The 15,940-nt window shown below is 41.6% G+C and overlaps 3 protein-coding genes across 3 annotated transcripts; 1 reads left to right on the forward strand and 2 right to left on the reverse strand.

Moving 5' to 3' along the window:
* Positions 1–800: 800 nt before the first annotated feature.
* On the forward strand, positions 801–6,995 carry LOC115626683 (GPI inositol-deacylase). Its single transcript, XM_030522110.1, has 12 exons — positions 801–1,007; positions 1,207–1,938; positions 2,002–2,181; positions 2,247–2,402; positions 2,459–2,550; positions 2,619–2,911; positions 3,544–3,673; positions 3,742–3,867; positions 4,005–4,536; positions 4,602–5,062; positions 6,214–6,309; positions 6,379–6,995. Exons 1-12 carry the CDS (start codon positions 873–875, stop codon positions 6,551–6,553), a joined length of 3,108 nt encoding a protein of 1,035 aa, XP_030377970.1. The 5' UTR covers positions 801–872; the 3' UTR covers positions 6,554–6,995.
* Positions 6,996–9,985: 2,990 nt separating this feature from the next.
* LOC115626967 (homeobox protein Hox-A4) lies at positions 9,986–11,152 on the reverse strand. Its single transcript, XM_030522481.1, has 3 exons — positions 10,857–11,152; positions 10,161–10,763; positions 9,986–10,105 (listed from the first exon to the last, which is right to left on the reverse strand). The coding sequence occupies exons 1-3, from the start codon at positions 11,150–11,152 to the stop codon at positions 10,009–10,011; spliced, it is 996 nt and encodes a 331-aa protein (XP_030378341.1). The 3' UTR covers positions 9,986–10,008.
* A 288-nt stretch (positions 11,153–11,440) lies between these two features.
* Positions 11,441–14,170, reverse strand: LOC115626968 (gustatory receptor 5a for trehalose). The gene is made up of 7 exons (XM_030522483.1): positions 14,047–14,170; positions 13,727–13,987; positions 13,467–13,661; positions 13,105–13,376; positions 12,876–13,030; positions 11,639–11,891; positions 11,441–11,524 (listed from the first exon to the last, which is right to left on the reverse strand). Exons 1-7 carry the CDS (start codon positions 14,168–14,170, stop codon positions 11,441–11,443), a joined length of 1,344 nt encoding a protein of 447 aa, XP_030378343.1.
* Between the last annotated feature and the right edge of the window lie 1,770 nt (positions 14,171–15,940).

The following is a 15,940-nucleotide window of genomic DNA, read 5'->3' on the forward strand; positions in this document are numbered from 1 at the left end:
AGACGTAAACACGTTATATGAGAAGCGTTGACAATAATAGGATGCGGGTGCGAGCGGAGGAAGCTGAAAGTTGGCGCGCGCGTGCGTTAACTGAGTGATGAACTATCAGCAGCACCAACACACACACACACACAACGCAACAAGATGCCGAAGGCGACAATCAACCGATGATCAATAGATCGAAGTGAAGGTATTCAATTGGAATGCTGCTGAGCGGGAGAGCGAATGAGTGAGAGGACGTGTGCGATTGCGAGTGCGCAAGTCGCACTAATGTTTACGTGCGATGTAAAAGTATCGATATCATGTAAACGCTGCACAGTCTGTGTACTATCGATACCATCTCCGTCATATACTCGATGGCTTGCGACGTTTGCTATTGTTGATAATAGAGTTGTATGCGTGACGAAAAATGCCGTCAATTACACGCATATCATCGAAATCAATTATAGTTTATTTTACACTAACTCTTACATGCAAGAGAAACTATTCTGTTTTTGTGTATATCGTTATATGTGTATTTATTGCCTTACAATAAAATATGCTCTTTAAAATTTATCTAATTAATTGACACAAGTTTGAGAATTTAAATGATGGCTTAATTCGCAGAACCATTTCTTAGACTTTGTGTTTGTATGAGTGTTGTACATTTTATAGCGTCATACATTTTTTGTGAAGATCATTGTAAGAGAGGTGTAAGAGCCGGCACGTTCATGTAACTCACGAAATTTTGTTTATCTCTTGACGATCACGCACGCATTCACGCACTGCTCTAATTGATAACAACAAGCGACGCACCACAAACAACAACAAGCTGCACTGGCAGCAAACGCAAATCAAACAGGAACTTTAGCGCAACTCCTCAGCAATCTATTATGTTTAGGAAATTTGCAGTGCTATTGGTAATTGGTTCGATTTGTTGCTTCATCTATGGCGTCGGCCATATCTACGTGGAGGTGGAGGAAAATGCCTGTCGCATGACTTACATGTTTGGCGAGCCCAGGTTTGCGGTAAGTTTGCAGCAGTCAGGTGCAGGTGGTGGCGTGGGCGGCTTTGGCGTTGCATACAGAGAGTATGCATTTTGTGTATATCTGTTATACTAGATAGTTTACAGGATACATTTGCTGCGCAGGCAGCGCCGTTTGCGCCAGCTGCAATTTTTTTGTCTTTACAAATTATAACTCTAATGACAAACTCATTCAACCGTAGCCCGTGCGATTTGGTGCCAACAAACAATTTCCTAACTATGGCCTATATTATTACTATGAGGGCGTACGCAAGCCGTTGGATCCTCTTAAGATGCGCATGACGGGCGCACCCGTCATCTTTGTGCCCGGCAATGCTGGCTCCTACAAACAAGTTCGCTCGCTTGCATCCGTTGCGTTGCGCAAGGCATTGCACAGTGATTCGGGCATACATTTGGACTACTACACCATAGACTACGATGAGGAGCTGTCCGGGTTGTATGGGGGCTATTTGTACCATCAGCAAGCGTTTTTGAAGCACTGCATCCGTACGGTCCTCTCACTGTATCGTAGTCGCAACAACAATCCCTCTATTGTGCTTATCGGGCACTCCATGGGCGGCAAAGTAGCACAATCTGTGCTGACCGATGTTGAGCTCTCTCAGCACATAAATACCATCATAAGCATCGCCACTCCGTTGGATCAGCCAGTGCTCAATTTAGACTCACGTATAGCCCAGTTCTATACCCAGACAAATGCGTTGCTGGTCCAAAGCCGGACGGCTACACGTCCGACGGCTGAAACAAATGTTTGCAATAGCCTGTATCAGAAGCCGCTCAGCGAGCAGGAGAGGGCACGGAACACTCTTTCACCACGTCTGGACAATGTGCTGCTCATATCGACGGGTGGCGGCAACCGGGATCTACTCGTGCGCTCTGGTCTTACATCCTCACAGTTCAACGACATTCATGCTATGGTAAGCAAAATTGGTTCACCACTTATCTATATTTTGTTTTGTAACTTCTTGCGGTTCTCCTAGACGTCAGCTATTCCAAAGGTCAGCGTCAGTTGTGATCATTTGTCGGCTGTCTGGTGTCTACAGTTCATGCAGGTCATAAATCGCTTCCTGTTCAGCATTTCGCATGTGCGTGACGACCACTCGGTGGTGTTTAGTGGTAACAAACAGCGTAACCTGCAATCGGCGACGGCACATTTTGTGGTGCGTATCTATGTAAAAATCCTTGCTAGCTTCATCATCCACGCCCACTCTTACTACCATTGCAGAAGTCGCGATATCAATCACGCAGCAGTGTCATGCATTTCAAGAGTTTGCAAAATTGGAATGAGGAACGACGTCTGGTAATCAACAAATATTTTGCCAATGGCTTAAAGGCGCATTACCATGAGCTGATTAGCATATTGCGTCAGGAACGGTATAAGGTGCGTACATCGGCCCCAACACCCTCACTCTCTAAAGCTACTCGTTCCGCCCACAGAAACTGGCCATTGAGGTGCTTAATGTGGATGATGATGACTGGCTCTTTGGCTGTGAGGCCAAGACACACAACGAGACCGGAAAGCTCTTTTGGTAAGCACAATGGCTATGCCCCCAGTTTGGTGCCACTCTCACGCATTCTCCACAATTTAATGCAACAGCACCAAAGGCACACCATTGACGCATCTTATACAGCGCTTGCCCAATGGAGGGCGCGAGGCACGTAACGTTGCTATTCTGGATTTGAACAATCTGCGAAAGACCTATCGGCAGTGGACACACGTGCTGATACGCCTTCCGCCAAGCAGCAAACGCATCGGCTTTAATATGGATATCTATGATCCCATTGATCGTACCATTGATATACGCATGCCGCGTTGGTACACATTCGGACAGAAGGCCGCGATTAATGAGACGTTGCAGGGGACGCTGCACTACAGACTCCGAATAGCTGGTATGTGAGATCCAATGAAACCAGTAGAAATTCTCATTTCTGGCTGCTTAGATTAGTGCTGAAAATGTCCCATATCAACAATCTATTGAAATATTCTCAGGCTCGTTTTGATTATTTTATTATTTGTTTTCTTCTTCGCGTGAAATCAAAAGTCCTGTTTAATCCGGCTCGAGGACAGTAATTGCTAGTTTTAAATCCTCTAGTTTTAGCCAATAATTATGAGCTGTAACAAGTTTCAGCCAATGCAGGAGCATAACATAGCTCTACTCAAATCAATCCTACTAAATGCTGAGCCAATATATTTTTTAATATCTTTGTAAAAGATATTCGAAAGGGAAATTAAGACTTAATGCGTAAGAAATATTGAATCAACTTATTATCAACTGATCGTATTGTCAATTTATATGCTTTTAGTTATCCTCTTATCTCTTCGGTGGTTACTTTACGAATTCAAATTGTTGAAGGAAACATATAAACTGAGGACAGCTCTTTTTACAGACTTTTTAAACGACAAGCAGTCTTAAAAATATTTAATCTCGCGAGAGAGAGAGAGAGATAGGGAGAGCAAGAGATAAGAGCTCTAAGATAAAAAAAGCGTACTCATATAAAATCGGTATTATTCATTTTAACAGAACTTATCGAGCCTTTCCAAGGACTACGTGTTCGCATTCAACCACTGCAGTGCCTGCATCCCGATTATCGTATTACTACTAGACTCTGTGTGCCCTGGGCTGCGGGCTTCGAGCGATATCAAACGCTAACGTAAGTTTCTCGGCAAGTTCGAAGTCGTTTGTTTGTGGCTAACGTAATGTGTTTGTGTTTTTAAACAGCGCTCCCGACCAGAAACCAGGCCTTTATATTAATGTGCCACTCGTAATACCAAGGCATTACAATACAACATTAAATCCGTTGGTGCTAGACATATATTTAGATCCCAATTGTCGTTATCATGTGACGTATGTATGCCTGTTAAACAGGTCCATTATTTCTGTTAAATTGTGGAGAAATCGGACCAGATCTAGTTTACGCTTTTAGGTCGCCCTACAAACTATCTTTCATGCTTAATTAACATGTCTATCTCTTTCCCACTCAGTTATGAATACTCATATGCTGATGCTTTGGCACGCCTTGTATTGGAATTCTACGGCTGGTTGCCTGCCCATCTAGCTTGTGTGCTCTTCATTGTGATGAAGAATCAAGTGGATAAGTTTCAGATGCGTGGCACATTCAAGAGTTTGAAAGCCTACATTGGTTACTTTCAATTTTCATCGCTCTATATTGTCACCGGTTGCCGACTCCTCAAGAAGGTTGTGCTGACTACTCGCATATTGCCGTTGCCAGAAGCTCCCGACTACAGCATCAATATATCAATTATTATACATTGTGCCGCCATTGCGCTTTCCATAATGGCCGCCTTCGGGGTCTGGATCGCACTTACCTTATATGGCAATGTATTCTATAGGATTGCCTTGCGCGTGACGCGACTCTCGCAAGCTACATCGAACGTTTTGATTTCCGTTATGACCCACTTACCCATTACATTTGGTATACTGACTATAGCTGTGGCTCTTGGCTCGTGCAGCGGCATCGCATTGATTGTGGCATTCATCTTTTATTTTTTAATGGTAAGCGTTAGCATTTTCAATATCCATTAAGAGTATCGACCATAACAGAGTGTCGTCCATGATAGCTCTCCAATGCATACAAGGATTATCTAGAGGACTACCTGTGGCAGAAGGCAGCAAACTTATTGAATCTGGGCGGATCTGGCGGCGGCTCAAATGAAAATGGGGAAACGACAGCCCAGACGACTGAGACAAGCAACGAAGGCAGAGCTCAACAGGAACAAGGTCCAGCTATCTCCAAAAACCAGACAGAGAATGATGGGCTCGCTACTTCTGATCGCAACGAAATCGCGGATGGTGATGATGAGACAGAAAACGATGATAACGATGATAGCAATGAAACAAATACAGATGAAGAGGAAGAAGCTGCAAGAGCAGCCAAAAAAAAGGCCGAATCGTCGTCCGACACAGATGAGCCTTGTTTGGGTCTGCAGAACTTTCCATTCCATATAACATTGCTGCTTATGCTATTTATTGTGTTGCTACTCAACATGCCAGCCACACTGGCCTGGGCACGGAGTCGCCGGTAAGTCGATATATACAAGAACTGACGTTATATAGTACACATGTAGGGTAGAAGGGATTATTGGGTTTTGCGCGAATATATGGAACAGGCTGCAGCAAGCATCTCCGAATCCTTAAAATAGATATGTGGTACGCACCCATATACCATATCTGTAAGTATAAAATCCTGCTGTCCGATTCACACCAAACTTCTGGCCTGACTTTGGATAAAAGCTCACATAAGGAACTTAATGCAACATAAAACTTAGGGGTGGACTTTTGGTTCCTAGCTATGAGGTCAAACTATCGTTAGTGAATAGAATTATTTAAACTCTAACAGTCATAAAGAATAAATCTACAGGTAAAATAAGAAGCACCATTCCAGATTGGGCAATAGCTGCAGCAAGGATGATGCACAAATTAATCTACAATTATAGATAAGCCCAACATTAAAGTTGCATACTATATCGTTTTTCAAGAAAATCTATGAAGCCTGCTGCACAATTTCCCCTCTATTTGCTTCAATAATAATCTACAATTATAGATAAGCCCAACATTAACGTTACAAACTATATCATTTGTCAAGAAAATCTATTAGGAGAATGTTAAATATTTGTTTTGCTCTGAATTGGAGCACGTTTTCAATGGTGTTACAACAAATCGAGCGGTGTGCTTCTATCTATCGACAGCAATGTGTTCTTCTTGTCTAACTTAGTGTCAAATGTCGAACAGGACTGGCAATAGCAATTGATTGAATTATTTCAATCAAATTTTACTATTAATGTAAAAAACTAATGTTCATCATTGAACATTGACCATTCAAAGTATTCATCTGTTAAGACTCACAATGTATGAGATCAACATATAATCTGATTAAATTTCCTAAGAACGTCTGTAATAATCATCACAAGCCTGGTATTTTTAACGTATACGCAATCCCTCTTCTATATTTGTGGATACAGCCTTGTCTTGTCTTAACATAAAAGATGATATTGTGGCATTCAAATTACAAAGTTCAATCAGAACTACATCATATATGAACAAGTTGTTTCCTAAATGACAAAGTAACAAAAAGTTTTCAGTAAAATATTTCGAAAGGGGATTAATGGAAGTAGATTCGGACATTTTTGCGAATTGTGCTATTTAATGCAAATATCTTCTTTCCACTTACAGATACGGCATTGATTTGCCCGATCCGTGCTTGTATCCCAGTGTTGCAGTGTTGGGCGCGCTTAGCTTGCTCCTGCAGATGAAGGCGCCTCAGAAATGGTACGTAAAAGATAAAAATTAAATCTAAACATAGATAGGTTTAACTTGAATATCTTTTGTTGAATGCAGCTCTGGCTATTGGACGATGTCGGTGGCGTTGTATCTGTGCTCCGGCATCTGTTTGCTCTACTGTCAAGCCGCTATTTATCGGCTAAATTTTGTGATTGCCACCGCATTTGTGCTGCTAGCTGCCCATCAGGGACTATGCATTATATGGCGCGAGGCTACGGCGCGTTTCTGTTGAAGCGTCCAATTCAAACGAAAATTAAATGCCAAAAACTTTAAGGATAACGATAATGATAACGACGAAAACAGAAACGACCTTGTCAATGTAAATGTCAATGAGAATGCAATTTACTATAAAAGCGTTCGTGAACGTAGTTGTAAGAGTGTGTGGTTGTGCATGTCCTTAACCCGTTCACGACAGCAGCTAACTGCACAAAGGGCCTGCCTGCACACAAAAAAAAAAGGCCCAAATGGTCGCTCAGAGTTACTGGAATTCGCATGGCCATGTCGAGATTTTTATTTGTTACTTAATTTTAATATTTGTTTACACTAGTCCCAACATGTAATTTTTTCATATGTATTTGTTTGTCGATTTTCATTTGTTTTTTGTGTGGACAATACAGAAATGTAGCCTACCTATATATAGTACATACATAAAAGCATATACATGCGCACATACATACATACACTTAAAAAAAATGATTATTCAATTTAGCTTATTGCTAGAGATTTTAGTATTACATAAAGTTGAAATAAAAGCAACTTAAACTACATATAAAAAGCAAACGCACCAATTTCGTCATTTGAGTCGGAGATTTGTTTACGTTTCATTTTTTCCTTACCTATTTATTATTACTGCTTATTATTACTTAGTATGTACAAAAGTAGTGCGGGAAGTCCATAAATTGGAGCAGAAATGGGCGTCGTCCGGCCAAGACAAGACATCACTGATGATTTACTTATACGCCCATTACATGCGTTTTAGCAAATGCAACAGCATCCAAATCCACATTGCAATCAACATCGACAAGTGCAAAAACTTGTAGGTCCGTAATTAATACACAACTCGTGTCAAATTGTGCGAGATGTGTGAAAAACTGTTCAGCAGAGACTGTATACAATTAGCTTCAACTTACACTATACTACAGAATATTGGAACTGCCAGACCCAGCCAAGGTAAGTCTGAACCTAATTTGTTCTTTCTTATACGATTGCTCATTCAGCGATATTCTCATAATAATAATATTCTAATAATAATAAGCCAAAGAAGTACTGCTATCAATAATTTTGAAATCAAGTTTAAATTTTAATGACTATTATACAAGTAGTTATGTGATTCACTGGAAACAACTCGACAATCAAAAATAACTTGTATTTATAAGTAGTATTGATATATATATATATATATATAGCATTGATCTATTAAAGAGCTACTTAGTGAAACTGTCCGATATACTTAGTTTAATTTGAACTCCAACCAATTATCAAAAGATTGAAGTAATTATTTATTAATAAAGACTAAGATATATTTCAGTTTTTTTTTAAACACCTAATTAATATGTAAATATGTACTACAAAAAATACTACGTTGCTTGAGAACCATAGCCGGTTCTTCCTGAGTTAAGAATTTATAGCAATTTTCTACTATCCTGTCCGAAGAATGTTATGTTGTGCCTTCGTCCCGGCTTGGGTTTAAAGACACAGGGTTTTTTTAAGGCAGACACTTTCAAACCAGTGCTTCTTCTTATTATGGGAGGAACTTTTGTAGGAATGTTTATATTATCTTGTTTGAAGAATGTGTTCCAAGCTGGATTTCTTTCAAAACTTTTGTACCAATATTTCAACCCGAGTGAAGGAGTTGTACGATAGCTTCTAATATTCACTTCCTGTTCTCACAATTACTGATTTTATTGGGATATGTCAGTGCTCTATATACTTACGCTAAAGTTGGATATTAATTAATTGTCTATTTTAAATTGCAGATGACCGTATAACACTAAACCAATCACTTAAATATAACCTGTTCTCAATTGCTTAAAAGAGATGTTATTGTCCCTAAATACAAGTAAAATTTCTGTTTAGAAAATTAAGGATTGCGATTTGATATTTTTTGAATTCGTAACCCAAACCTGTGGCCCAGTGCTTAGCCCGATAGGTTGCCGACTAAACCAGCTGGACATGACGCGTCAATGCGTACAAATTCATTTCATACGTGGCTCGCTTCGTTTATGGTTGAGGCATGAATGAGGCGTCTTCAGCGGCAGACAGTTTTGCAATGCTGGGGCGTTGGCCAGGAAATCTCTTTTCGCTATGGCGATATGTGTAAAAAATCTAATTTGATTTTAATGGTCCCTCAACGTAAACGGCAAGTGTTAAATGTTTCTACCTTAACGAGCGCCTTACGGCAAAGGAAATTGGGAGCAGTCGACACCCGTAGATGCAACCAACGCTGCCTCTGGATACCTGCATGCTAACTAGGCGCTATGGTGAACCACATGTCACTGCAGGGAATTAACTTTTCATTTGACAGCTCGTCTTATTTATGTTATAAGTAGTTTCTGTTTAGTTGAGCGGGCAACCTGCCTTGCCTTACTGGCCATAAACGAAAAAGTGGCACACGACGTGGCTATAAATCTTGTTTAAGGCTGTTATGCCAAGATCCACATAATAATACTTATGATTTAATAGCGGTTATGCGAAAGTAATGCGAAAGTGAAGAAATTATTCAACAAGCCGCAATGGCTACTGAACCTTCCCCCGCCTATTCAGTGATTCTCCACTTCTTCGCCGGACACTAAATGTTCCTTATTTCAAAATTAAATAACGAAAAATTTGTATTTTAATTTTAATATACTTTCTATTTATTTTTATATATTTTAATTTCTTTTTTTTCACCAGATGGAACTCTTGTAGTGGGTTGGGTTATGCTTAAGCAATTAAGCAACCCTAGCCAAGACAACAACCGTTTAGTTCCCAAATGCTCTCCCTCTCTCTTTTCGCGGATAAAATAGAAATAATCAGTTGTTGGAAAGATCCCGTTAGGATTCTCTCTCGTATTGCAAAGAGTAGGTTCGTTGCAAAACGCATCCGTGCATTTCATAAAATTGGCGCCCAATGTGGGGCCCAGAACACCAGTTACACGTTACCAGTATACAATCCGTGCATTACGCCATAGAGGAGGTTATATACATAGTATTAAAGCCACTAAACTATATAGTATAGTTATTTGATAAAAATTGTACAACTATTTTAAAGACTTTGCTTGCTCTACGATTTCTTTCCTCGAACAGCGACAGTTAGTTGCGAAAAGCATGAAAATATTGTTAACTTCAATATAATTTCTTGCCTTTATAAGCAGCGATCGAAATGTAGAAAGGTACGAGTAGATTTCTTCTCTTATGTCAATAATTTAAAAAGGAAGAATTCTTCCAATTTGCATTTAGGCATATGGGCCTGGCTTTATTTTGAAAATCGGTTCTAATTTATATAAATAAGTATTTGAATATGATATGAATAGGATATTTTAATGGTATAATTAATTAATAGATATAATTCATTAGACAAGAAAAAAAACAAAAAAAAACATATGGCTAGACTCTTTTCTAAGAGCAATTCCAGTGGTAGTACATTATTTACGAGTATATTTATAGCTTAAGGAAATGGAATATGGCCAGACACAAATGGGGGACCAAGCTAGTGCCAATTGTTAAGTAGCTGGGTGGTTGGCACCAAATGCAGTGGGCCGGGCGCATTGGCCAGAAATGGACGCGATGGCACAGCTTCGATAGTGCTGAAAAAAAAAAAAATTGGAAAACGTGCAGAACAGGGTGTTACCAGTTGCTTACCGCATAGGGGGGAACTCGTCAGCGGCCGGCGTGCGATAGAAACGTGGCTTGGATGCCACATAGTTCGCAGAGGCGAAGCTGCGCGGATTCGAAATGGGGAAACGTATGGCTGCGTTTCTGGACGCGCCTCCGTTGCGGGCCCTAGAGGGGGCTAGGCGAGCTCGTGGATTTTTTCCCAGTCGCGCAGCTGGTCCCGAATAACGTGAATGTGGATCGTGCCCCTCCTCGGCGGGGGCAGCAGCGCCCGGGTGTGCACCACCTATAGCCACGGCCCCACCACTGATGTCACCACCACCAACTGCTGCGGCAGGTAATGGAGCCGGCGCCGTGTACATGGCGGACAATTGTATAGGCACAAAAGCGGGCAGCGAGACGGTCAGTGGCACACTAGGCGGTGGACCAGCTGGTGCCGCTGGCTCCGGCTCCTCCTCCGGTTCCTCCTCCTCGGCCGGCATTTCAGGCTCTGGCTCCGGTTCAGGTTCGGGTTCCGGTGCTGGCGTTGGCTTAGCTGGCTCCGGCTCTGGCTTGGCCTCAGCCTTCCAGGCAGCAAGCAGTGCGAGCAACTCGTCTCTGGTTATGAGATTTGAACCGGGGCTACTCCAGCTTGGTGGACTCCAAGCTGGCCCGCTCCAGCCCCCCACACCGCCGAACAGTGAACGCTGAGCGCGTGGTGCTGGCTGCGACTGCGACTGTTGCTGCTGCTGCTGCTGCTGTTGTGGGTGATTTCCAGGATAAGCATAGAAGTACTGGGCGCTGGCCAGGGTCAGGATATATCCCACAAAGGCTAATAGAGTGATGAGATTGTTTTGGGCCTGCATCTTGTTGTTAACTGGACGTGATGTGCGCAACGTTTGTCTGCGCGTCGCTGCTTTCCTAGGTTTTATATGCCAGAGTCTGCCGATGAATTGGGTTAGCCATGACGACCGGAAGTAGCTCTCGATGCCGAAGCAAGCGACTGCAGCGATAGCGCCTGGTCCAATTGGCATTGGCATTTGGTTAACTGGTTCAAATGCATTTTGGAATGCTCGGCTAGGAAGCGGTTCCAGTGAGCCATTTATGGCTGCGACTGCGTCGTGGCAAAAACCATAACAAAGCCCGACGCATTGCATCATCAATGGCCAAAACCAGTTGTCAATTGACAGCAAATGCAGTTGCAATTGCAATTGCAGTTGCCGTTAAGCTCATTTGTGCGTTGCATGTAAGTGCTTGTACTCGTACTTGTATGTGTGGTATGTTGTGTAGCACAGTGTACGATATTTTATGGTGCACTGGCGCAGTGGCTAATCCGTGCCGCAATGCCACTCTTTTTCGTCCTCGTGAAACTGTATAAGCACCAGCTCGTAGGTGACAATGGTACCCGCGACCTGTCAATGCCAGACACAGAGATACACAAGAAGTAAATCCAATTAATGTCACTTGTCGCACACAAACGGACACATCCATCAATCAACAAATTATGATCCAAGAGGCATGCTTACCGTTAAGACCAGCTTCCTGGTGACGCTGAAAAACCTGAGTCCACTCAATGCGACCTCTTCGCCGGCCAATTCATTACCAAAGCGTGCCACCTCTTCATTGTAGGTGGCTGCGGGCACAAGACGGAGTAGCCCCAGGGGCTCATTGGCCCGTTCGTTCACCGCCGACACATAGAGGAGTACGGCCAGGGATCGAATAAGCAGGAACGACAGCGAGAAATAGAAATACACTGCATGGGCCATCGATGGCATTTTGCTAAGAGAGACGAATTAATTGGCGAATTAAGTGATTGAATAACCACCAAACATAAATTAACCCAAACCCAAACATAACCTCACTTTTAACGAGTTTGCTTTTGTAATCCATAAGCCTTGGCTTCATGCCTATAAAGGAAAACCACGCTGGCATGGGTAATGACTAGATGGACGCAAATGGAAGCAATGCATTAGCAAAAGATTAGCTTAAGTAACCCTCAGGCTGGTAACGTTCCTTAACTCAGGTCAAGCATAAATCAAAAGATCCTCCCGGAACTATAGAACTTAAGCTACCCCTACCCTCTGGCTCATCAGTTTAGTTCTGTGCTCCGTACATATAACTTGAACTGAAATGAAATTCTTCCCAAGAATCATTTAAATCTTTAACGATTAAATCAAATAAAAATCGAATGTCCCATATCATAAGTAATAACAAGTAATAGCTTTCATATCTGAATCCAAATCATTACATTTGTCATCAGCATAATACAAGTATATATGCCCCTGAAATCTAATTTGCCTGTTCAAGGAAAGCTAAAAGCTTTTTTCATGTTATAATATTATGTAAATCGTTCTGTCCTAGGCGTTACAGGCATTACCTGGTTAATTTCCACCTTCTTTGGATTAATGCAGCACTAATAAAAGAAACTATAACACCACATCTCTGCTTCCCCTTATTTTCCCTTGTATAGAGAGAGCTTTAGAATTCCACTTTGATGAAATAGCGTGGCGGATTGGAATGACCTCTGCTTTAAGTCGAAGCCAAGAAGCTCCATAATCTACGGCTAAATGCGATCCAGTAATATAAATAGATCGTTACGCGCTTCTTAAGCCTCTTAAATCTCTGAAGCAGGCGAAACGAGGTGGAAAAACTCATCGTACAATAATATACTTGTAAGACTATTCCATAATACAAAATTTGACTGACTATACATATCACTAAGTTTTAACAATATAAAAGAATGGACTCTATTAGTGTACATACTTGATGCTCTTAAGTAGCTGTAGGCAGATAAAGTACAAGTTATTGGCAAAGGACAACATGATAAGGCCCGAGACGGCCTCGTCTACCTCGATGATGAGCTCCACAATGAGGCGATACTGAGTGCGTGTACTCGTCCAAAATGCCTCTGACATGTCCTGTTGACGTACGAGTGTGTTTGTGGATGAGAAAGACAGGATGGCGCTGGAATCAGCAGGGGGGGAACACTTACCCGTTCGGCATGACTCTTGAGGCATATAGTGTGGCGGGCCAAGAGTTCGCTCAGACCGATGCCTATGATCATCACAAATATGTCCATAAAGCTCCAGCCAAAAGTGAGCAGCACATTCTGTGCCTTGCCTAGCCAGGCCAGCCAGGCGGAGTAGGGAAAGATGAAAAAGATTTGCGACCCGGAGCTATAAAAGTACGATTCGATGGGATCCTTGCGTGCCGGACAATAGTTGGCAAAGTGTATCGCAGAAACAATGCTCAGCAAGTGCTCCGCTGTGGCAGACACGCAGAGAGACAAATAGAGAGAAAGGGAGAATAACTGATGAGAAACTACTAAGCCGAAAATGTGGTCAGCTACTCAACTCAGCGAGAGCATCATCAGCACAAAGGTGACTCGGTGGATTTTTCTTGCGAGATGCTCACGCTGCTGCCAGTTTTCGAACTTGGGCAGCCCTTGTTCCACACAGGCCCATTGATGCATAAGCTTGGGCCACTTACGGGCCAAATGTAGAAATTGCACGGAGGCTAGCAGTATGGAGACGTGAAAGATGATAGGCTCTGAAGAAGACAGACATGCAAGTAGAGTGGGAAGAAAGGGGGAGAAGGGAAGGAGAGGACCTTACCCATGTTCCGTACATCCAGTTTGCCATGCACCACCTGATTGATAGTGAAGATCGTGTCCAGCACTGTGGTGCACATATAGCCGACACAATACCAGGTGCGCCAGCTGTGCCAACTGAAAGACAATCCGTCTGGCGTAGATGCGAGTATGCCGCGCACAGGCATTACGCAAAAGCACTGGGCCATCACAAGCACGGCCCCCACCGCCTCATGAAAGCTGCCATTGTGCGAAAAATCCTGGCGTGTCCCATAACGCTGGGCAGCTGCAATGAGCAAAGCATTTCAGACAAGCATTGAAGCCACCCTTTCTGCCCAAACATACCTCTCCAGCGCTCATTTCGCTGCCCTAGCTTTTTTATCCAATTCTGGGATCTTAGCTCCAGTAGCAGAATTCGCCAGCTGCGTTCCAGCAGATTCCGTGGACGTCGACACCGTGGACGCAACATGGCCAGTGCTGGCACATTCCTGCACTGCACGCAAACAATTTCCGCAGCAACCTGTTTCTGGTTAACAGTTTGCAGGTCTGATCAAAATCGCATTTATGGGCAGCCTGCCTAATGCGAATTTAATTGTCCAGCCATGCGTTTATTTTCGCTATCTTTATGTACATATGTACATATAGACATGCAGTATACATACATACATATATGAATGAAGGACCCTCACAGCCACAATATACATACATATGTACATACGTATGTATGTAAAATTACAACGCTTTAGGAACTCGCCTACCTTTCTTACACCGCTCCTCCACACTCATTCACAGACCTGCTACTAATTCGTTAACGCAAATGCTGCACGAAATAAAATATACTTGTAATGAATGTCATAAGCCCGGACTTATTGCAATAAAGCAGAAGAAGTTCAATAAATATCCACAGAAGATAATTCCATGAATAATCTCCAATTTCAAATATTGCAGTGCTAACAGCTTTCTTAAGTGTTTGAAAAGTCGTTATCTGGTCTCACATCTTGATCAACACTTCTACCCATACATTTCTCCAACACTACCAGCTTCCTATATTGCTCTGAATTATTGCTTCGTTGTTCATTAATTCTCCACCCGTTGTGGCGTTCGGATCTATTATTTTTATTTGAAACTATTTTCTTTTTTCAATTTATTTAACTGATGTACTATTTTATTTATTTTTCAATGTGCTTTTAATTTATTATATAAATGCGTCTAACCTCAGAACGAAGTCTATTATTGTTCTTTTTATGTTATAATGTTTTGTTTTTATTATCATTATATTCTTTAAATTATTTTAATTTAAAATTTACTGCTTGAGATGGGCTTTAAAGAATCTCAACATCAGTATTAATAACTTTTTGTTATTTGTTGCTTTATTTAAGACTAGCGTCCTGCCTTTGCTTCACATGGGTATTTTTACAAAAATTTTAAAAATTATTCCTTTTTTAACTCACATACACCCTTCTTTTTGCTATGAGTTACTAAGACGGAGTGAAATTTATTTTGGATATTATTATTTGATTGATTTTTTGTTCGTTTTTAGATTTTTTGTTATTATTTATTTGGTCAGAGGCTCTGTAAAAGATATTTGATGTTTTATTTTGTGGTAGCAAAATAAATAGATTTTCAGAAGCTACGACCCGTGATAGGTCAACATACAGTAAAACATTGCTTTCGTATTTCGATCCCTACTAATTCGAAGACTTGGCCTTGGGACCACCGGAAATTGAAGCCATATAAATGATCAAATGGGATCATCGGTATCCTCGTTATATGAGCTAGTTGACCAGTTGCTGGGCCGTTGATAATAGTTGCTACACTTAAATTGTCCTGCAATTCCTTAATAAGCAGCCTCGTCCCATTGCACAAGCTTAGAAGGCTATAATTCCTCAAAAGCATGATTGCAATTCGAAATTTTCCGTCAATTCTTGTGGCGGCAGTCCAAAAAGGATTTGTGAATTTAAATGTCTTCAGCATTAATCACGGTGTCGATCGATTTGTAATTTTTTATTTGGCTGGGGGCTTTTGAATAATATTGCCTTAATATTTAAAGTGACATAATGTTTCCTTGGGTTACTTTATTGGCGTTTTAGTAAGGATTCCTATCTTTTTTGCAAATATAGTATAGCCCATGTTATCCAGGGATAGTGTTGCTGTAACAGGGAAAGAATCATTTAAATCGGTCCAGTTGTTTCGTAGCCTATTCAATCCAAATAAACAAACAAACAACAACCCTTTTATA

The sequence above is a fragment of the Scaptodrosophila lebanonensis genome, unplaced genomic scaffold (assembly GCF_003285725.1).
Source record: "Scaptodrosophila lebanonensis strain 11010-0011.00,11010-0021.00 unplaced genomic scaffold, SlebRS2 tig00000089-arrow-pilon, whole genome shotgun sequence".
NCBI lineage: Eukaryota > Metazoa > Arthropoda > Insecta > Diptera > Drosophilidae > Scaptodrosophila > Scaptodrosophila lebanonensis.